The sequence below is a fragment of the Bombina bombina genome, chromosome 7 (assembly GCF_027579735.1).
Source record: "Bombina bombina isolate aBomBom1 chromosome 7, aBomBom1.pri, whole genome shotgun sequence".
NCBI classification, from domain to species: Eukaryota; Metazoa; Chordata; class Amphibia; order Anura; family Bombinatoridae; genus Bombina; species Bombina bombina.
In genome coordinates, this window is record NC_069505.1 from 552,188,829 (window position 1) to 552,212,948 (window position 24,120).

General features: G+C 37.8%; 1 protein-coding gene across 1 annotated transcript; it reads left to right on the top strand.

The window, feature by feature from the left end:
- Nucleotides 1-24,070, top strand: LOC128636552 (olfactory receptor 2M5-like). The gene is made up of 2 exons (XM_053689546.1): nt 1-781; nt 23,916-24,070. The coding sequence occupies exons 1-2, from the start codon at nt 1-3 to the stop codon at nt 24,068-24,070; spliced, it is 936 nt and encodes a 311-aa protein (XP_053545521.1).
- The last annotated feature ends 50 nt before the right edge of the window (nt 24,071-24,120 follow it).

The following is a 24,120-nucleotide window of genomic DNA, read 5'->3' on the forward strand; positions in this document are numbered from 1 at the left end:
ATGACTGTTCTTATTATAGCAAAAAGTCAACTCCACACACCCATGTACTTTTTGCTTGGAAATCTCTCTATAATTGATGTTTCACTAATGTCCATCCCCATTCCAAGAGTTTTGTTTGGCCTCCTTTCAAAAAACAACTCTATTACCTTCCATGGCTGCTTTGTACAACTGTTTTTCTTTATTGCTGTTGCAAACATGGACAGCTTTCTTCTGGCTATCATGTCATTGGACAGATATGCCGCAATCTGCCAACCATTGCGTTACTCAACCATAATGAGCAAAAGGATGTGCATTAGTCTAGTCAATTCATCATGGGTTATTGTTTGCCTCCACTCATTGTTGTATACAGTTATGTTCTCCTCTTTGGTTTATTGCGATTCTGTTGTCCACCACTTTTTCTGTGATGGACCTGCCCTGCTGATGAATTCTTGCACAGATACCTCTGTTATTGAGATGTTTATATTTTTTGAAGGATCAATTATTGTGATGAGTCCAATGTTTTTTATCCTAGCATCTTACACACTCATCATAAGGGCTGTATTGAGGTTGCGCACAACCTCCGGTAGAAAAAAGACTTTTTCAACTTGCTCCTCCCATCTCACATTAGTCATTATCTTTTACAGCTCTGTCATATTTATGTATTTTCGTCCAAACTCCCTCTTCTCACCAGTGTATGATCGTGTGGTCAGTGTGCTCTACACTGTCCTTACTCCAATGCTCAATCCTTTTATATATAGTTTGAGAAATAAGGAGGTCATAAATGAAATGAAGAAGTTCATAAGTTGTGGGGGGGGGGGGGGGTTAGGGGGGGAAGAATGACCAATGAAAGCAAAATAGATTAGAAGGAAAAAAAATAATCTATCTACATATATCAAAGAGATTGAAGCATTTAGGGGAGTATTAAAAAAACATCTAATTATCTGTTTTTTGCCTAAAGGACAATAAACAATATTTATTGAGCTTTTGAGAAAGTTTTCTGTGATGATATAGGAAAGGCAATTGTATAAAAAAGTGAACTATATACCAATAACGTATCAAAAGTTTATTTTATAATTGTTGTCTCTTGTTCTGATACATCCTACTGAAGAAGGTAAACAAAAAACATGTAGGGAGAAAACAGATATAGTATGGCAAATTGGACAATAGAAGTAAATTTGACCATAGAATTAAGTAAAATAAAAAATCTCTTAAAATTGCAAGTGGTATCTGAATCCCTTTAAGCTGTAAGAAATTGCAGCCAATGGAATCAAGATATAAGCTGGTAGCTATGATTTGAAATATCAAATTAGGTTTTCTAAGGACATTAAGACACTACCACCATGTGTTAAGCAGCCCACCCAAAACACTTTTTGATGTATAATTGATCATGATTTTTCTAAAATTATATTTCAAAACCATTTACCTCTTGAAAAACCATTTCCATGCCAAAGTGGAAAAAAAATAAAAGAAATATTATTACATTTAAATAAATAAATTAAAAAATCCTGCTGCTGTATGATGCTTGGGGCCCCATAAGATGCAGGGCCCTCAGACAAGGGCCGATTTGCCTGACTTGTCAGCCCGCTCCTGGTCACATCATGTCATCACCGAAAGCCATGTGACCACTGAATGCCTCATAATTTATTTATTGTATTGATAGTGCCCTTTAGCTGATATCTAATGCTTTTAACCATAGTTTGTGAATAAATAAAGGTCTACTAATTTTGATATTAACACATTAACTGTTAAGCACTTTTCACTCCTGTTCTGAGCTGTTTTGCAGTTCTAGATGCTGCTCTACTTTAGGTAAGAAACCCAACATAGTGTTTTTTTATGTATATATTAGATGTGTATTCATCTTCTGAAGAATACGTATTGGTCCGAATTATGACCCATCCATCCACATAATGGGGCCTATTTATCAACACGTCAACTGTGCTGCATTCGCCGGCACCAATATGCTCACCTGACATCGCCTAACATCGCTGCCGCGGACCTGAATACGCTCTCCATATTTAACAAAAAAGCTGTCAAAAAGCGGCGCGCCAAGTACGGGGCAATGAGCAGCGGACTGTTGTTAACTAACAGTCATCGATCTCGCTGCTCTTCAGCTTATTTGTATACTGTCACTAAACACCCACACTATACTAAAGTGTTTAACCCCTATCCCGCCGCTCCCGGACCCCGCCGCAACTAAATAAAGTTATTAACCCCTAAACTGCCGCTCCTGGAGCCCACTGCACTCTAATAAACTTATTAACCCCTATTCCTCCGCTCCCGTAGCCCACCACCACCTACATTATACTTATTAACCCCTAATCTGCCACCCCCTACACCGCCGCCAACTACATAAAGTTATTAACCCCTATCCTGCCGCTCCCGGAGCCTACCACAACTAAATAAATGTATTAACCCCTAAACCGCCAGCCCCCCACATCGCCATAAACTAAATTAACCTATTAACCCCTAAACCTAACAACCCGCTAACTTTATATTAAATATTAACTCATCCCTATCTTATAATAAATTTAAACTTACCTTTAGATTTAAATTAAACTATATTAAACTATTAATTAATCTACCCTAACTGTTATACTAAATTACATTAAACTATATTAAACTAATAATTAACCTACCCTAGCTATTATAATAAAATTACATTAAACTATATTAAACTAATAATTAACCTACCCTAACTATTATAATAAAACTACATTAAACTATATTAAATTAATGATTAATCCAACCTATCTTTTAAACTAAAATTACATAAAACTATATTAAAATAAAAATTAATCTAACCTAACCTTTATACTAAAATTACATAAAACTACAAATTAAATTAACTATATTATATATTTAAACACCTAACCCTACTCAAATAATTTAAATCTACACTAAAAAGTTACAGTTACAAAAAACTTACTAATGCCTAGATTACGAGTCTTGCATTAGGGTTAAAAAGCAGCGTTGAGAGGTCCCAACACTGCTTTTTAACGCACGCTGGTATTACGAGTCTTGCAGGTACAGGTGTACCGCTCACTTTTTTGGCCAGACTCGGAAATACCGCAAATCCACTTATGTAAATTGCGTATCCTATATTTTCAATGGGACTTGCATAACGCCGGTATTATGAGTCCTCCAAAAAGTGAGCGGTACTCCCTTTCCTGTCAAGACTGGTACCGCATTTTAAAGTCAGTAGTTAAGAGTTTTACACTACAACGCCGTAGTATAAAATTCTTAACTAAAGTGCTAAAAAGTACACTAACACCCATAAACTACCTATTAACCCCTAAACCGAGGGCCTCCTACTTTGCAAACACTAAAATTAAAATATTTTAACCCCTAATCTGCCAAACCGGATATCGCTGCCACTATAATAAATATATTAACCCCTAAACCGCCACACTCCCAGCTCGCAAATATTAGTTAAATATTATTAACCCCTAATCTGCCATCCCTAACATCGCGGCCACCTACCTACATTTATTAACCCCTAATCTGCCGCCCCCAACGTCGCCGCCACTATAGTAAAGTTATTAACCCCTAAACCTAACTCTAACCCTAACCCTAACCCCCCCCTAACTTAAATATAATTTAAATAAATCTAAATAAAATTACTATAATTAACTAAATTATTCCTATTTAAAACTAAACACTTACCTATAAAATAAACCCTAAGCTAGCTACAATATAACTAATAGTTACATTGCAGCTAGCTTAGGTTTTATTTTTATTTCACAGGTAAGTTTGTATTTATTTTAACTAGGTAGACTAGTTAGTAAATAGTTATTAACAATTTAATAACTACCTAGTTAAAATAAACACAAAAGTACCTGTAAAATAAACCTAACCTAAGTTACAATAACACCTAACACTACACTATAATTAAATAAATTAAATACAATTAAATTAAATTACAAACAAAATAAACACTAAATTACAGAAAATAATAACATAATTACAAGATTTTTAAACTAATTACACCTACACTAAATTACAAATAGCCCTTAAAAGGACCTTTTGCGGGGCATTGCCCCAAAGTAATCAGCTCTTTTACCTGTAAAAAAAATTACAAATACCCCCCCAACATTAAAACCCACCACCCACACAACCAACCCTACTCTAAAACCCACCCAATACCCCCTTAATATAACCTAACACTAACCCCTTGAAGATCACCTTACCGGGAGACGTCTTCATCTAACCGGGCCGAAGTCCTCAAGGAAGCCGGGAGAAGTCTTCATCCAAGCCTGGCGAAGTGGTCTTCCAGACGGGCAGAAGTCTTCATCCAGACAGCATCTTCTATCTTCATCCATCCGGCGCAGAGCGGGTCCATCTTCAAGACATCAGACATGGAGCATCCTCTTCTTTCCACGGCGACTGCAGAATGAAACCTTTAAGTGACGTCATCCAAGATGGCGGCCCTTCAATTCCGATTGGCTGAGAATTCTATCAGCCAATCGGAATTAAGGTAGAAAAAATCCTATTTGCTGAAGCAATCAGCCAATAGGATTGAAGTTCAATCCTATTGGCTGATCCAATCAGCCAATAGGATTGAGCTGGCATTCTATTGGCTGTTCCAATCAGCCAATAGAATGCCAGCTCAATCCTATTGGCTGATTGCATCAGCCAATAGGATTTTTTTCTACCTTAATTCCGATTGGCTGATAGAATTCTATCAGCCAATCGGAATTGAAGGGACGCCATCTTGGATGACGTCACTTAAAGGTACCTTCATTCTTCAGTAGCCGTGGAAAGAAGAGGATGCTCCGCCTCGGATGTCTTGAAGATGGACCCGCTCCGTGCCGGATGGATGAAGAAAGAAGATGCCGTCTGGATGAAGACTTCTGCCCCGTCTGGAGGACCACTTCGCCCGGCTTGGATGAAGACTTCTCCCGGCTTCGTTGAGGACTTCGGCCCGGTTAGGTGAAGACGTCTCCCGGTAAGGTGATCTTCAAGGGGTTAGTGTTAGGTTTTATTAAGGGGGTATTGGGTGGGTTTTAGAGTAGGGTTGGTTGTGTGGGTGGTGGGTTTTAATGTTGGGGGGTATTTGTAATTTTTTTTACAGGTAAAAGAGCTGATTACTTTGGGGCAATGCCCCGCAAAAGGTCCTTTTAAGGGCTATTTGTAATTTAGTGTAGGGTAGGGCTTATTTTTATTTGGGGGGGCTTTTTTATTTTGTTAGGGGGATTAGATTAGGTGTAATTAGTTTAAAAATCTTGTAATTATCTTATTATTTTCTGTAATTTAGTGTTTATTTTTTTTGTAATTTAATTTAATTGTATTTAATTTATTTAATTATAGTGTAGTGTTAGGTGTAATTGTAACTTAGGTTTATTTTACAGGTACTTTTGTCTTTATTTTAACTAGGTAGTTATTAAATTGTTAATAACTCTTTAATAACTATTGTACCTCGTTAAAATAAATACAAACTTGCCTGTAAAATAAAAATAAAGCCTGAGATAGCTACAATGTAACTATTAGTTATATTGTAGCTAGCTTAGGGTTTATTTTATAGGTAAATATTTAGTTTTAAATTGGAAATATTTATGGCTAGATTACAAGTTTGGCGTTAGCCTTAAAAAGCAGCGTTAAGGGGTCCTAACGCTACTTTTTAACGCCCGCTGGTATTACGAGTCAGGCAGGTACAGGTGTACCGCTCACTTTTCTTCCGCAACTTTTCCATACCGCAAATCCCCTTACGTCAATTGCGTATCCTATCTTTTTAATGGGATTTGTCTAATGCCGGTATTACGAGTCTTGGAAGAAGTGAGCGGTACAGCCTCTACCTCCAAGACTCCTACCGCATATAAAAGTCAGTAGTTAAGAGTTTTATGGGCTAACGCCAGAACATAAAGCTCTTAACTAAAGTGCTAACAAGTACACTAACACCCATAAACTACCTATGAACACCTAAACCGAGGCCCCCCCACATCGCAAACACTAAAATAAAAATGTTTAACCCCTAATCTGCCGACCGGACATCGCTGACACCTACATTATACCTATGAACCCCTAATCTGCTGCCCCTAACATCGCCGACACCTACATTATATTTATTAACCCCTAATCTGCCCCTCCCCAATGTCGCCGCCACCTACCTACACTCTTTAACCCCTAATCTGCCGACCGGACATCGCCGCCACTATAATAAATGTATTAACCCCTAAACCACCGCACTCCCGCCTCGCAAACACTATAATACATTTTATTAACCCTTAATCTGCCATCCCTAACATCGGTGCCACCTACCTACAATTATTAACCCCTAATCTGCCGTTCCCAACGTCGCCGATACTATAATAAAGTTATTAACCCCTAAACCTAAGTTTAACCCTAACCCTAACACCCCCCTAAGTTAAATATAATTTAAATAAATCTAAATAAAATTACTATAATTAAATAAATTAATCCTATTTAAAACGAAATACTTACCTATAAAATAAACCCTTATATAGCTACAATATAACTAATAGTTACATTATAGCTATTTTAGGATTTATTTTTATTTTACAGGCAACGTTGTATTTATTTTAACTAGGTACAATAGTTATTAAATAGTTATTAACTATTTAATAACTACCTAGCTAAAATAAATACAAATATACCTGTAAAATAAACCCTAACCTAAGTTACAATTACACCTAACACTACACTATCATTAAATTAATTACAATTAAATTAAATTAACTAAATGACAAAAAAACCCCCACAAAATTACAGAAAATAAAAAAGAAATTACAATTTACTTAAACTAATTACACCTTATCTAATCCCCCTAATAAAATAAAAAAAGCCCCCCAAAATAATAAAATTCCCTACCCTATACTAAGTTACAAATAGCCCTTAAAAGTGCCTTTTGTGGGGCATTGCCCCAAAGTAATCAGCTCTTTTACCTGTAAAAGAAAATACAATACCCCCCAACATTAAAACCCACCACCCACATACCCCTACTCTAAAACCCACCCAATCCCCCCTTAAAAAATCCTTACACTAACCCCCTGAAGATCACCCTACCTTGAGCCGTCTTCACTCAGCCGGGCCGAACTCTTCATCCAATCCGGCAAGAAGAGGTCCTCCAGAGGGTCCGAAGTCTTCATCCTATCTGGGCAGAAGAGGACATCCAGACCGGAAGAAGTCTTCAGCCAAGCGGCATCTTCTTTCATCATCCTCCCGGAGCGGCACCATCTTGAAGACCTCCGACGTGGAACATCCTCCTCGACCGACGACTAGAAGGCGAATGACGGTTCCTTTAAATGACGTCATCCAAGATGACTTCCCTCGAATTCCGATTGGCTGATAGCATTCTATCAGACAATCGGAAGTAAGGTAGGAAAAATCCGATTGGCTAATTCAATCAGCCAATTGGATTGACCTCACATTCTATTGGCTGATCGGAACAGCCAATAGAATGCAAGGTCAATCCGATTGGCTGATTGAATCAGCCAATCAGATTTTTCCTACCTTAATTCCGATTGGCTGATAGAATCCTATCAGCCAATCGGAATTCGAGGGACACCATCTTGGATGACGTCATTTAAAGGAACCGTCATTCATCTTCTAGTCATCGGTCGAGGAGGATGTTCCGCGTCGGAGGTCTTCAAGATGGTGCCGCTCCGGGAGGTTTAGGGGTTAAAAAATTTAATATAGTGGCGGCGACGTTGGGGGAGGCAGATTAGGGGTTAATAAGTGTAGGTAGGTGGCGGCGATGTTAGGGGCGGCAAATTAGGGGTTAAAGGGACAGTATACACTCATTTTCATATAACTGCATGTAATAGACACTACTATAAAGAATAAGATGCACAAATACTGATATAAAAATCCAGTATAAAAATGTTTAAAAACTTACTTAGAACCTCTTAGTTTAGCTCTGTTGAAAAGGTAGTTGGAAAGCCCACTGCAAGTGAGAAATAAGACACTCCCCCCCTCCCCTTTCTTTTGCATATGAAAAGACCCTTTACACAAACAGGAGCAAGCTGGAGAAGGTAGCTGACGGTATTCAAATAATGCTTTGGGGCTTGGTTAGGAGTCTGAAAATCAGAGCAATGTTATTTAAAAATAAGCAAAACTATACATTTTTTTTTTTTTTTTTAAATTTATGGGCTATATAAATAGATCATCTACAAAACATTTATGCAAAGAAAAAATGAGTGTATAATGTCCCTTTAATAAATATAATGTAGGTGTCGGCGATGTTGGGGGCAGCAGATTAGGGGTTCATATCATAACTATAATGTAGATGGCAGCGGTGTCCGGAGCAGCAGATTAGGGGTTAATAATATAATGTAGGTGTTGGCAATGTCGGGGGAGGCAGATTAGGGGTTAATAAGTGTAATATTAGGGGTGTTTAGACACGGGTTTATGTTAGGGTGTTAGGTGTAGACATAAATTTTATTTCCCCATAGGAATCAATGGGGCTGCGTTAGGAGCTGAACGCTGCTTTTTTGCAGGTGTAAGGTTTTTTTCAGCCGGCTCTCCCCCATTGATTCCTATGGGGAAATCGTGCACAAGCACGTTTAGCCAGCTCACGCTAACGTAAGCAGCGCTGGTATTAGAGAGGGATGTGGAGCAAAATTTTGCTCTTTGCTCACTTTTTTGCGGTTAGAGTCGGGTTTGTTAAAACCCGTAATACCAGCGCTGTCTGTAAGTGAGCGGTGAGCATAAACTGCTTGTTAGCACTGCACAGCCTCTAACACAAAACTCGTAATCTAGGTGTAAATTACAAAAAATAACAAACACTAACGCCTAGATTACGAGTCTTGCGTTAGGGTAAAAAGCAGCTTTGAGAGGTCCCGACGCTGCTTTTTAATGCCCGCTGGTATTTCGAGTCTTGCAGGTACAGGTGTACCACTCACTTTTTTGGCCAGACTCGGAAATACCGCAAATCCACTTACGTTAATTGCGTATCCTATTTTTTTAATGGGACTTGCATAACGCCGCTATTACGAGTCTTCCAAAAAGTGAGCGGTACACCCTCTCCTGTCAAGACTGGTACCGCATTTTAAAGTCAGTAGTTAAGATTTTTACACTACAACGCCGTGGTATAAAACTCTTTACTAAAGTGCTAAAAAGTACACTAACAACCATAAACTACCTATTAACCCCTAAACCGAGGCCCCCCCCCCACATCACAAACACTAAAATAAAAATATTAACACCTAATCTGCCAAACTGGACATCGCCGACACTATAATAAATATATTAACCCCTAAACCGCCGCACTCCCGCCTCGCAAACATTAGTTAAATATTATTAACCTCTAATCTGCCATCTCTAACATCGCCGCCACCTACCTACATTTATTAACCCCTAATCTGCCGCCCCCAATGTCGCCGCCACTATATTAAAGTTATTAACCCCTAAATCTAAGTCTAACCCTAACCCCCCCTAACTTAAATATAATTTAAATAAATCTAAATAAAATTACTATAATTAACTAAATTAATCCTATTTAAAACTAAATACTTACCTATAAAATAAACCCTAAGCTAGCTACAATATAACTAATAGTTACATTGTATCTATCTTAGGCTTTATTTTTATTTTACAAGCAAGTTTGTATTTATTTTAACTAGGTACAATAGTTATTAAATAGTTGTTACAATAACATCTAACACTACACTATAATTAAATAAATTAAATACAATTAAATACAATTAAATTAAATTATCTAAAGTACAAAAAAAATAAACACTAAATTACAGAAAATAATAAAATAATTACAAGATTTTTAAACTAATTACACCTAATCTAATCCCCCTTACAAAATAAAAAAGCCCCCCCAAAATAAAAAAAAAGCCCTACCCTACACTAAATTACAAATAGCCCTTAAATGGGAATTGCCCCAAAGTAATCAGCTCTTTTACCTGTAAAAATGTACAAATACCCCCCCAACATTAAAACCCACCACCAACACAACCAACCCTACTCTAAAACCCACCCAATACCCCCTTAATAAAACCAACACTAACCCCTTGAAGATCACCTTACCGGGAGACGTCTTCACCCAACCGGGCCGAAGTCCTCAACGTAGCCGGGAGAAGTCTTCATCCAAGCCGGGCGAAGTGGTCCTCCAGACGGGCAGAAGTCTTCATCCAGACGGCATCTTCTATCTTCATCCATCCGGCGCGGAGCGGGTCCATCTTCAAGACATCCAACGGGAAGCATTCTCTTCTTTCCACAGCGACTGAAGAATCAAGGTACCTTTAAGTGACATCATTCAAGATGGCGTCCCTTCAATTCCGATTGGCTGATAGAATTCTATCAGCCAATCGGAATTAAGGTAGAAAAAATCCTATTGGCTGATGCAATCAGCCAATAGGATTGAAGTTCAATCCTATTGGCTGATCCAATCAGCCAATAGGATTGAGCTTGCATTCTATTGGCTGTTCCAATCAGCCAATAGGATTTTTTTTACCTTAATTCCGATTGGCAGATAGAATTTTTTTTTTTTCATAGGGCCCAACCTGCGGGGCTAACGCTCCTTTTTTTCTTACCGCTCACTTTAAACAACGCTGGTATTACGAGTTTTCTGAATGGCTGCGTTAGCCTCAGAAAAGTGAGCGTTGAGCCAAATTTAGCTCCACTTCTACTCTCAATACCAGCGTTGCTTACGGTAGCGGTAAGCTTGAAAAACGTGCTCGTGCACGATATCCCCATAGGATACAATGGGGCTGAGCTGGCTGAAAAAAAACCTAACACCTGCAAAAAAGCAGCGTTCAGCTCTTAACGTAGCCCCATTGTTTCCTATGGGGAAACACTAAGTCTACACCTAACACCCTAACATGAACCCTGAGTCTAAACACCCCTAACCTTACACTTATTAAACCCTAATCTGCCAACCCCAACGTCGCTGCCACCTACCTACACTTATTAACCCCTAATCTGCCGACCGGACATCGCCGCCACTATCATAAATGTATTAGCCCCTAAACCGCCGCACTCCCGCCTCACAAACACTATAATAAATTTTATTAACCCCTAATATGCCCTCCCTAACATCGCCGCCACCTACCTACAATTATTAACCCCTAATCTGCCGCCCCCAACGTCGCCGCTACTATAATAGTCATTAACCCCTAAACCTAAGTCTAACCCTAACCCTAACACCCCCCTAACTTACATATAATTTAAATAAAACAAAATAAATTTACTATAATTAAATAAATTAATCCTATTTAAAACTAAATACTTACCTATAAAATAAACCCTAATATAGCTACAATATAACTAATAGTTACATTATAGCTATTTTAGGATTTATATTTATTTTACAGGCAACTTTGTATTTATTTTAACTAGGTACAATAGCTATTAAATAGTTAATAACTATTTAATAGCTACCTAGTTAAAATAATTACAAAATTACCTGTAAAATAAATCCTAGCAAATACACCTAACACTACACTATCAATAAATTAATTAAATAAATTTACTACAATTATCTAAACTAAAATACAATTAAATAAACTAAACTATAGTACAAAAAACAAACACTAAATTACAAAAAATAAAAAAATATTACAAGAATTTTAATCTAATTACACCTAATCTAAGCCCCCTAATAAAATAAAAAAGCCCCCCAAAATAATAAAATTCCCTACCCTATACTAAATTACAAAAGTAATCAGCTCTTTTACCAGCCCTTAAAAGGGCTTTTTGCGGGGCATTGCCCCAAAGTAATCAGCTCTTTTACCTGTAAAAAAAAACACAAGACCCCCCCAACATTTCAACCCACCACCCACACACCCCTACTCTAAAACCCACCCGATCCCCCCTTAAAAAAACCTAACAATACCCCATTGAAGATCACCCTACCTTGAGCTGTGTTCACCCAGCCGGGCACCACTGGTCATCCGATCCGTCCAGAAGTCTTCATCCGATGGGGCAGAAGAGGACATCGGGATAGAATTGACCTCGCATTCTATTGGCTGATCCAATCAGCCAATCGGATTGAACTTCAATCCGATTGGCTGATTAAATCAACCAATCAGATTTTTCCTACCTTAATTCCGATTGGCTGATAGAATCCTATAAGCCAATCGGAATTCGAGGGATGCCATCTTGGATGACGTTATTTAAAGGAACCTTCATTCAATGTTAGCTGTCATCAGAAGAGGATGCTCTGCGTCAGATGTCTTGAAGATGGACCCACTCCGCGACGGATGGATGAAGATAGAAGATGCTGCTTGGATGAAGCCTTCTCCCGGTCCAGATGTCCTCTTCTGCCCTATCGGATGAAGACTTCTGGACGGATCGGATGACCAGTGGTGCCCAGCTGGGTGAACACGGCTCAAGGTAGGGTGATCTTCAATGGGGTAGTGTTAGGTTTTTTTAAGGGGGGATCGGGTGGGTTTTAGAGTAGGGGTGTGTGGGTGGTGGGTTGTAATGTTGGGGGGGGTCTTGTCTTTTTTTTACAGGTAAAAGAGCTGATTACTTTTGTAATTTAGTATAGGGTAGGGAATTTTATTATTTTGGGGGGCTTTTTTATTTTATTAGGGGGCTTAGATTAGGTGTAATTAGATTAAAATTCTTGTAATATTTTTTTATTTTTTGTAATTTAGTGTTTGTTTTTGTACTATAGTTTAGTTTATTTAATTGTATTTTAGTTTAGATAATTGTAGTTAATTTATTTAATTAATTTATTGATAGTGTAGTGTTAGGTGTATTTGTTACTTAGGTTAGGATTTATTTTACAGGTAATTTTGTAATTATTTTAACTAGGTAGCTATTAAATAATTATTAACTATTTAATAGCTATTGTACCTAGTTAAAATAAATACAAAGTTGCCTGTAAAATAAATATAAATCCTAAAATAGCTACAATGTAACTATTAGTTATATTGTAGCTATCTTATAGTTTATTTTATAGGTCATTATTTAGTTTTAAATAGGACTAATTTATTTAATTATAGTAATTTTAGTTCGTTTTATTTAAATTATATTTAACTTAGGGGGGTGTTAGGGTTAGGGTTAGACTAAGGTTTAGGGGTTAATAACTTTATTATAGTAGCGGCGATGTCCGGTCGGTAGATTAGGGGTTAATAATTGTAGTTAGGTGGCGGCGACGTTGGGGGGGCAGATTAGGGGTTAATAAATATAATATCGGTGTTGCCGATGTTAGGGGCAGCAGATTAGGGGTTCATAGGTATAATGTAGGTGGCGGCCGTGTCCGGTCGGTAGATTAGGGGTTAGATAATTTTATTTTAGTGTTTGCAATGTGGGCGGGGGGTCTCGGTTTAGGGGTTCATAGGTAGTGTATGGGGGGTAGTGTACTTTGTAGCACTTTAGTTAAGAGCTTTATGTTCCGGCGTTAGCCCATAAAACTCTTAACTACTGACTTTTTTATGCGGTAGGAGTCTTGGAGGTAGAGGCTGTACCGCTCACTAAATCTAGGCGTATGTGTTTGTTATTTTTTGTAACTTGGTTAGTTTTTTGTAACTTTGCAATTTTTTAGTGTAGATTTAAATTATTTGAGTAGGGTTAGGTGTTTAAATATATAATTTAGTTAATTTAATTTGTAGTTTTATGTAATTTTAGTTTAAAAGTTAGGTTGGATTAATCATTAATTTAATATAGTTTAATGTAATTTTATTATAATAGTTAGGGTAGGTTAATTATTAATTTAATATAGTTTAATGTAATTGTAGTATAATAGTTAGGGTAGGTTAATTATTAATGTAATATAGTTTAATGTAATTTTAGTATAATTTTAGTAACAGTTAGGGTAGAATAATTAATAGTTTAATATAGTTTAATTTAAATCTAAAGGTAAGTTTAAATTTATTATATGATAGGGATGAGTTAATATTTAATGTAAGGTTAGCGGGTTGTTAGGTTTAGGGGTTAATAGTTTAATTTAGTTTATGGCGATGTGGGGGACTGGCGCTTTAGGAGTTAATAGGTTTAGTAAGTGCTAGTGATGTGGAAGGCCAGGGGTTTAGGGGTTTATAACTTTATTTAGTTGCGGTGGGCTCCGGGAGCGGCGGGATAGGGGTTAATAACTTTTATTTAGGTGGTGGCGGTGTCGGGGCGGCAGATTATGGGTTAATAAGTATAATGTAGGTGGCAGCGGTGTCGGGGCAGCAGATTAGGGGTTAATAAGTATAATGTAGGTGGCGGCGGTGTCGGGCAGCAGATTAGGGGTTAATAAGTATAATGTAGGTGGCGGCGGTGTAGGGGGCGGCAGATTAGGGGTGTTTAGACTCGGGGCTTATGTTAGGGTGTTAGGTGTAAATGTAACTTTATTCTCCCATAGAAATCAATGGAATATCTGGCAGCATCGAACATGAGCTTTCGCTGCTTTCAGACTCCCATTGATTCCTATGGCATCTGCGGCCTCCAGGGTGGCGGATTGAAAACCAGGTACGCTGGGCTGGAATAGTGGCGAGCGAACCTGGTAGATTTTTGATAACTTGCAAAAGTAGTCAGATAGTGCCAAATTTGCATTCGGAACATCTGTAGTGACGTAACCATCGATCTGTGTCGACTGAGACCGGCGGATCGTATGTTACGTCACAAAATTCTACTTTTGCCAATCTGTAGCCTTTGATAAATAAGGGGAATCAAGCTCTCCACAATTACGCTGCAGAATTCCAGCATATTTGTGATTGACGGATTGATAAATAGGCCCCAATGACTAGACGAATGGACCGGAGACATTAAAGGGGCGAGTAAAGACTTTTTTTATGTTTGCTAGTTGTATTTGTTTCATTTTTTGTTTGGGACTTTCAGCACTTAACAAAAGGGGGAGAGAACACAGTAAAGGGGAAAGGAGTTGATATCATTTGACAAATCATCTCATTCATTTGCAGTGATTTACTGAGGGTCTGACCATTCATGTGTACAACTTCCTCTTTCCAAACCTGAAAGAGCATTGCTAAATGATTGATGTGAAGGACAGCAAGTCAGACATTTAATACCAAACAGGTTTGTTCAATCCATTTTTCAACCTGGCATACAGAGGTCTAAGTGAATAACACCCATGGATGTTTTTTGTTCTCCATTGATGAACTATCATCAAAGTTTTCCAAAGGGCTTATCACAGGTGTTGGGAGTGCGGCACTAGCTGAAAGGTGGCTTGTGGGTATGGAGTAGGAGCGAAGACTCCGAGCTGTGTAGTTGTCCAATGACTGAAAGGGGCACGCCTGTCTTAACTGAGACTGTAAGTACACTTCTATTAAGCTGTTAGCGGAAGATTATATGCCTGCTACTGTTATGATCAGTCAATTGGTTGTTTTTTTGGGGGTTTTGCTTGTTGGATATACAGCAATGCCCAGAACAGCTAACAGCCCTTGTTTATAGTGCTGGTGATACAACTATACAGCCACACTCTGAGTAAAAGCAGGACACTGTTTCCTTTGTTGTGTTTGTTTACATACCACTTGCTTCGATGTGTGGAGTTCCGCTATACTTATTACATAAAAGTGGAGTACAAGGTTATCACTCTTTGGACAATGCCTTTGATAAAGAGCTTACGAGCTTAGAGTTTGAAAATGTATTTTCCCTTAGTAGAACGAATTCAACATTAGGAGATTTGTTCTATGACATGGCAGTTTTACAATTAAAAGGAGACAGGGCTCAAACTTGACAAATGGTCTTTAGAACGATACCACTCACTTAAGATGATTCCTAGGATTCTTAGGATGAATTATTACCCTACCTTTGAGTTCAGTGACCAGGATTTCATCAATGAGTGGAATGAAGTTCTACAATAATGTTTCATCAGGCTATTACTGATAAAATAAACCTAACCTAAGTTACAATAACATCTAACACTACACTATAATTAAATAAATTAAATACAATTAAATACAATTGAATTAAATTATCTAAAGTACAAAAAAAATAAACACTAAATTACAGAAAATAATAAAATAATTACAAGATTTTTAAACTAATTACACCTAATCTAATCCCCCTTACAAAATAAAAAAGCCCCCCCCAAAATAAAAAAAAGCCCTACCCTACACTAAATTACAAATAGCCCTTAAAAGGGCCTTTTGCGGGGCATTGCCCCAAAGTAATCAGCTCTTTTACCTGTAAAAATGTACAAATACCCCCCCAACATTAAAACCCACCACCAACACAACCAACCCTACTCTAAAACCCACCCAATACCCCCTTAATAACACCAACACTAACCCCTTGAAGATCACCTTACCGGGAGACGTCTTCACCCAACCGGGCCGAAGTCCTCAATGTAGCCAGGAGAAGTCTTCATCCAAGCCGGGCGAAGTGGTCCTCCAGACGGGCAGAAGTCTTCATCCAGACGGCATCTTCTATCTTCATCCATCCGGCGCGGAGCGGGTCCATCTTCAAGACATCCAACGGGAAGCATTCTCTTCTTTCCACGACGACTGAAGAATGAAGGTACCTTTAATTGACGTCATTCAAGATGGCGTCCCTTCAATTCCGATTGGCTGATAGAATTCTATCAGCCAATCTGAATTAAGGTAGAAAAAATCCTATTGGCTGATGCAATCAGCCAATAGGATTGAAGTTCAATCCTATTGGCTGATCCAATCAGCCAATAGGATTGAGCTTGCATTCTATTGGCTGTTCCAATCAGCCAATAGGATTTTTTTTTTTACCTTAATTCCGATTGGCAGATAGAATTTTTTTTTTTCATAGGGCCCTTAGATGAGGTGTAATTAGTTTAAAGCTTTGATAATTTCTTTTTTATTTTTTGTAACTTAGTGTTTATTTTTTTGTGTAACTTACGCCTAGATTTAGAGTTTTGTCAGTAAAAACCTGCGGGGCTAACGCTCCTTTTTTTCTTACCGCTCACTTTAAACAACGCTGGTATTACGAGTTTTCTGAATGGCTGCGTTAGCCTCAGAAAAGTGAGCGTTGAGCCAAATTTAGCTCCACTTCTACTCTCAATACCAGCGTTGCTTACGGTAGCGGTAAGCTTGAAAAACGTGCTCGTGCACGATATCCCCATAGGATACAATGGGGCTGAGCTGGCTGAAAAAAAACCTAACACCTGCAAAAAAGCAGCGTTCAGCTCTTAACGTAGCCCCATTGTTTCCTATGGGGAAACACTAAGTCTACACCTAACACCCTAACATGAACCCCAAGTCTAAACACCCCTAACCTTACACTTATTAACCCCTAATCTGCCGCCCCCAACGCCGCTGCCACCTACCTACACTTATTAACCCCTAATCTGCCGACCGGACATCGCCGCCACTATCATAAATGTATTAGCCCCTAAACCGCCGCACTCCCGCCTCACAAACACTATAATAAATTTTATTAACCCCTAATATGCCCTCCCTAACATCGCCGCCACCTACCTACAATTATTAACCCCTAATCTGCCGCCCCCAACGTCGCCGCTACTATAATAGTCATTAACCCCTAAACCTAAGTCTAACCCTAACCCTAACAACCCCCCTAACTTACATATAATTTAAATAAAACGAAATAAATTTACTATAATTAAATAAATTAATCCTATTTAAAACTAAATGCTTACCTATAAAATAAACCCTAATATAGCTACAATATAACTAATAGTTAAATTATAGCTATTTTAGGATTTATATTTATTTTACAGGCAACTTTGTATTTATTTTAACTAGGTACAATAGCTATTAAATAGTTAATAACTATTTAATAGCTACCTAGTTAAAATAATTATAAAATTACCTGTAAAATAAATCCTAACAAATACACCTAACACTACACTATCAATAAATTAATTAAATAAATTTACTACAAATACAATTAAATAAACTAAACTATAGTACAAAAAAACAAACACTAAATTACAAAAAATAAAAAAATATTACAAGAATTTTAATCTAATTACACCTAATCTAAGCCCCCTAATAAAATAAAAAAGCCCCCCAAAATAAAAAAATTCCCTACCCTATACTAAATTACAAAAGTAATCAGCTCTTTTACCAGCCCTTAAAAGGGCTTTTTGCGGGGCATTGCCCCAAAGTAATCAGCTCTTTTACCTGTAAAAAAAAAGACAAGACCCCCCCCCCCCGAACATTACAACCCACCACCCACACACCCCTACTCTAAAACCCACCCGATCACCCTACCTTGAGCTGTGTTCACCCAGCCGGGCACCACTGGTCATCCGATCCGTCCAGAAGTCTTCATCCGATGGGGCAGAAGAGGACATCCGGATAGAATTGACCTTGCATTCTATTGGCTGATCCAATTAAATCAACCAATCGGATTTTTCCTACCTTAATTCCGATTGGCTGATAGAATCCTATAAGCCAATCGGAATTCGAGGGATGCCATCTTGGATGACGTCATTTAAAGGAACCTTCATTCAATGTTAGCTGTCATCAGAAGAGGATGCTCTGCGTCAGATGTCTTGAAGATGGACCCGCTCCTTGACGGATGGATGAAGATAGAAGATGCCGCTTGGATGAAGCCTTCTCCCGGTCCAGATGTCCTCTTCTGCCCTATCGGATAAAGACTTCTGGACGGATCGGATGACCAGTGGTGCCAAGCTGGGTGAACACGGCTCAAGGTAGGGTGATCTTCAATGGGGTAGTGTTAGGTTTTTTTAAGGGGGGATCGGGTGGGTTTTAGAGTAGGGGTGTGTGGGTGGTGGGTTGTAATGTTGGGGGGGTCTTGTCTTTTTTTTACAGGTAAAAGAGCTGATTACTTTGGGGCAATGCCCCGCAAAAAGCCCTTTTAAGGGCTGGTAAAAGAGCTGATTACTTTTGTAATTTAGTATAGGGTAGGGAATTGTATTATTTTGGGGGGCTTTTTTATTTTATTAGGGGGCTTAGATTAGGTGTAATTAGATTAAAATTCTTGTAATATTTTTTTATTTTTTGTAATTTAGTGTTTGTTTGTTTTTGTACTATAGTTTAGTTTATTTAATTGTATTTTAGTTTAGATAATTGTAGTTAATTTATTTAATTAATTTATTGATAGTGTAGTGTTAGGTGTATTTGTAACTTATGTTAGGATTTATTTTACAGGTAATTTTGTAATTATTTTAACTAGGTAGCTATTAAAGGGACACTGTACCCAATTTTTTTCTTTCGTGATTCAGATAGAGCATGCAATTTTAAGCAACTTTCTAATTTACTCCTATTATCAATTTTTCTTCGTTCTCTTGCTATCATTATTTGAAAAAGAAGGCATCTAAGCTTTTTTTTGGTTTCAGTACTCTGGAAAGCACTTTTTTATTGGTGGATGAATTTATCCACCAATCAGCAAGGACAACCCAGGTTGTTCACCAAAAATGGGCCGGCATCTAAACTTACATTCTTGCATTTCAAATAAAGATACCAAGAGAATGAAGAAAATTTGATAATAGGAGTAAATTAGAAAGTTGCTTAAAATGTCATGCTCAATCTGAATCACGAAAGAAAAAAATTGGGTACAGTGTCCCTTTAAATAATTATTAACTATTTAATAGCTATTGTTACCTAGTTAAAATAAATACAAAGTTGCCTGTAAAATAAATATAAATCCTAAAATAGCTACAATGTAACTATTAGTTATATTGTAGCTATCTTATGGTTTATTTTATAGGTCAGTATTTAGTTTTAAATAGGATTAATTTATTTAATTATAGTAATTTTAGTTCGTTTTATTTAAATTATATTTAACTTAGGGGGGTGTTAGGGTTAGGGTTAGACTAAGGTTTAGGGGTTAATAACTTTATTATAGTAGCGGCGATGTCCGGTCGGCAGATTAGGCGTTAATAATTGTAGTTAGGTGGCGGCGACGTTGGGGGGGCAGATTAGGGGTTAATAAATATAATATTGGTGTTGGCTATGTTAGGGGCAGCAGATTAGGGGTTCATAGGTATAATGTAGGTGGCGGCCGTGTCCGGTCGGCAGATTAGGGGTTAGATCATTTTATTTTAGTGTTTGCAATGTGGGGGGGGGGTCTCGGTTTAGGGGTTCATAGGTAGTGTATGGGTGGTAGTGTACTTTGTAGCACTTTAGTTAAGAGCTTTATGTTCCGGCGTTAGCCCATAAAACTCTTAACTACTGACTTTTTTATGCGGTAGGAGTCTTGGAGGTAGAGGCTGTACCGCTCACTAAATCTAGGCGTATGTGTTTGTTATTTTTTGTAACTTGGTTAGTTTTTTGTAACTTTGCAATTTTTTAGTGTAGATTTAAATTATTTGAGTAGGGTTAGGTGTTTAAATATATAATTTAGTTAATTTAATTTGTAGTTTTATGTAATTTTAGTTTAAAAGTTAGGTTGGATTAATCATTAATTTAATATAGTTTAATGTAATTTTATTATAATAGTTAGGGTAGGTTAATTATTAATTTAATATAGTTTAATGTAATTGTAGTATAATAGTTAGGGTAGGTTAATTATTAATGTAATATAGTTTAATGTAATTTTAGTATAATTTTAGTAACAGTTAGGGTAGAATAATTAATAGTTTAATATAGTTTAATTTAAATCTAAAGGTAAGTTTAAATTTATTATATGATAGGGATGAGTTAATATTTAATGTAAGGTTAGCGGGTTGTTAGGTTTAGGGGTTAATAGTTTAATTTAGTTTATGGTGATGTGGGGGACTGGCGCTTTAGGAGTTAATAGGTTTAGTAAGTGCTAGTGATGTGGAAGGCCAGGGGTTTAGGGGTTTATAACTTTATTTAGTTGCGGTGGGCTCCGGGAGTGGCGGGATAGGGGTTAATAACTTTTATTTAGGTGGTGGCGGTGTCGGGGCGGCAGATTAGGGGTTAATAAGTATAATGTAGGTGGCAGCGGTGTCGGGGCAGCAGATTAGGGGTTAATAAGTATAATGTAGGTGGCGGCGGTGTCGGGCAGCAGATTAGGGGTTAATAAGTATAATGTAGGTGGCGGCGGTGTAGGGGCGGCAGATTAGGGGTGTTTAGCTTCGGGGTACATGTTAGGGTGTTAGGTGTAAATGTAACTTTATTCTCCCATAGAAATGAATGGGATATCTGGCAGCATCGAACATGAGCTTTCGCTGCTTTCAGACTCCCATTGATTCCTATGGCATCCGCGGCCTCCAGGGTGGCGGATTGAAAACCAGGTACGCTGGGCCGGAATAGTGGCGAGCGAACCTGGTAGATTTTTGATAACTTGCAAAAGTAGTCAGATAGTGCCGAATTTGCATTCGGAACATCTGTAGTGACGTAACCATCGATCTGTGTCGACTGAGACCGGCGGATCGTATGTTACGTCACAAAATTCTACTTTTGCCGATCTGTAGCCTTTGATAAATAAGGGGAATCAAGCTCTCCACAATTACGCTGCAGAATTCCAGCGTATTTGTGATTGACGGCTTGATAAATAGGCCCCAATGACTAGACAAATGGACTGGAGACATTAAAGGGGTGAGTAAAGACTTTTTTTATGCTTGCTAGTTGTATTTGTTTCATTTTTTGTTTGGGACTTTCAGCACTTAACAAAAGAGGGAGAGAACACAGTAAAGGGGAAAGGAGTTGATATCATTTGACAAATCATCTCATTCATTTGCAGTGATTTACTGAGGGTCTGACCATTCATGTGTACAACTTCCTCTTTCCAAACCTGAAAGAGCATTGCTAAATGATTGATGTGAAGGACAGCAAGTCAGACATTTAATACCAAACAGGTTTGTTCAATCAATTTTTCAACCTGCCATACAGAGGTCTAAGTGAATAACACCCATGGATGTTTTTTGTTCTCCATTGATGAACTATCATCAAAGTTTTCCAAAGGGCTTATCACAGGTGTTGGGAGTGCGGCACTAGCTGAAAGGTGGCTTGTGGGTATGGAGTAGGAGCGAAGACTCCGAGCTGTGTAGTTGTCCAATGACTGAAAGGGGCACGCCTGTCTTAACTGAGACTGTAAGTACACTTCTATTAAGCTGTTAGCGGAAGATTATATGCCTGCTACTGTTATGATCAGTCAATTGGTTGTTTTTTTGGGGGTTTTGCTTGTTGGATATACAGCAATGCCCAGAACAGCTAACAGCCCTTGTTTATAGTGCTGGTGATACAACTATACAGCCACACTCTGAGTAAAAGCAGGACACTGTTTCCTTTGTTGTGTTTGTTTACATACCACTTGCTTCGATGAGTGGAGTTCCGCTATACTTATTACATAAAAGTGGAGTACAAGGTTATCACTCTTTGGACAATGCCTTTGATAAAGAGCTTACGAGCTTAGAGTTTGAAAATGTATTTTCCCTTAGTAGAACAAATTCAACATTAGGAGATTTGTTCTATGACATGGCAGTTTTACAATTAAAAGGAGACAAGGCTCAAACTTGACAAATGGTCTTTAGAACGATACCACTCACTTAAGATGATTCCTAGGGTTCTTAGGATGAATAAATACCCTACCTTTGAGTTCAGTGACCAGGATTTCATCAATGAGTGGAATGAAGTTCTACACTAATGTTTCATCAGGCTATTACTCCTTATTATTAAACATAAGACTAAAGAGCTGGCCACAGTACGGGATAAAATTGTGGATATGCAGATAAATCTTGACACTTACACAGCACATCCATTTGATAAAGAAATTGATGTGATATTGAAGACTACTGTGGAGAAAATAAAATCTGAAATCCTCGAAGTGAAACACAATAAATATCTAAATGATTACAAGAAAGGCCAGGTATATGTTTGTAGACAGAAAGACAGAGTGTTTCAATCCATTAACTACAACCAGCTTTTTCACCTAGAAAGGGAAGGAAACGAAGTGGAGGGGGGGGGGGTAAGAATAGAACAGAGAGAGCCGAGAGGCAAGAACAGATATTAGTTGAGAACTCAGAAGCAGTGATTCAATCTGAATATTTAGTTACCCCTAAAGGAAAATAGATACATCTAGTAGGAAATGTTATTAATGCTTCAGGTCAGACATTTACCTTGGATGAATGCAAAGTACTCAATCTAAGCTTAGGTTTTGTACCATCTAATGATTTTAAGTTATTTGACACCCTCATTGACTTAAATAGATTTGTAAGTAATCTTACATTAAGATGTCATTATCACACAGATGCACCTCTGGAAGATGGCATTGGACCTAGTGACATTGAAAATAGTTTAGGAGTTCTTTCCACAGATAATAACGAAGATCTGAACCTAAATTTGTTCTAGAGCTATTCCATAAAACTGTAGATAAATAATTAACTGAGTTAAGAACAGGATTACATACTGATAATTGTAATAAGAGTAAGGTTTTGAAGAAAGCAACTGCATCTCTGAAAGATAAAACCAATTTGGTTATAATAAGATCGAACAAAGAAGGAAGCACAGTAGTGCTCCTTAAGGAGGATTATGTTAGTGAGGCTCTGGATCAATTAAATGATACCAATACATCCATTAAATTTAAAATAACCCAACAATGATGTATCAACAACAAGTACGGTCAATGGTGGACGAAGGGGTGGAGAAAGGATACATAGATCAAAAAACAGCTGAGTTTTTATATGTACAGTACCTGAGAATCCCCCTTTTCCACCATTTACCTAAAGTCCACAAATCTCTTGACAATATTAGAGGAAGGCCTATAGCATCAGGAGTTGGGTCCTTATTGGAACCATTGTCTGAATGGGTTAACTCAGTCATCCAACCATTGGTCAGTAGACTAAGGAGTTATTTGAGGGACATTAAGCACCTTTTAAGAATAGTGCAAGATATTAACTGGGAACCACACGATGGATGGCTCACCATAGATGTGGTGTCCCTTTATTCTACTATCCCTCATAAATTTGAGCTATAAGCTATTGAGAGTTTTTTGTATACAGATACTGATTTTTCCATGGATCAACAAGAGTTTTGAAGGGCAGTTTTATCTCCAGAGATGTGGGACGGTGATGGGGTCCAAATTTGCCCCATCCTAAGCCAACCTATTTTTAGGTTGGTGGGAGGCCAACCACATGTTTTGAGATAATAATCCATAGAGGTCATCTATTAAGGTCTATAAAAGATTTATATATGACCTTATCTTTATATGGACAGGTACAGAGGAGGAAGCACTCATTTTTGTTGAATATCTGAATGAAAATAAAGTGGGCCTAAAATTCATAATAGAATATGATAAGAGACAGAGAAAATATTTAGATTTTACTCTAGTTGGAGCTTCTGATAAAATCGAGAGCCAACTATATAGTTAAACCGATATCCAAAAACATGTTGCTTCACGCAACTAGTAATCATCCGAGTC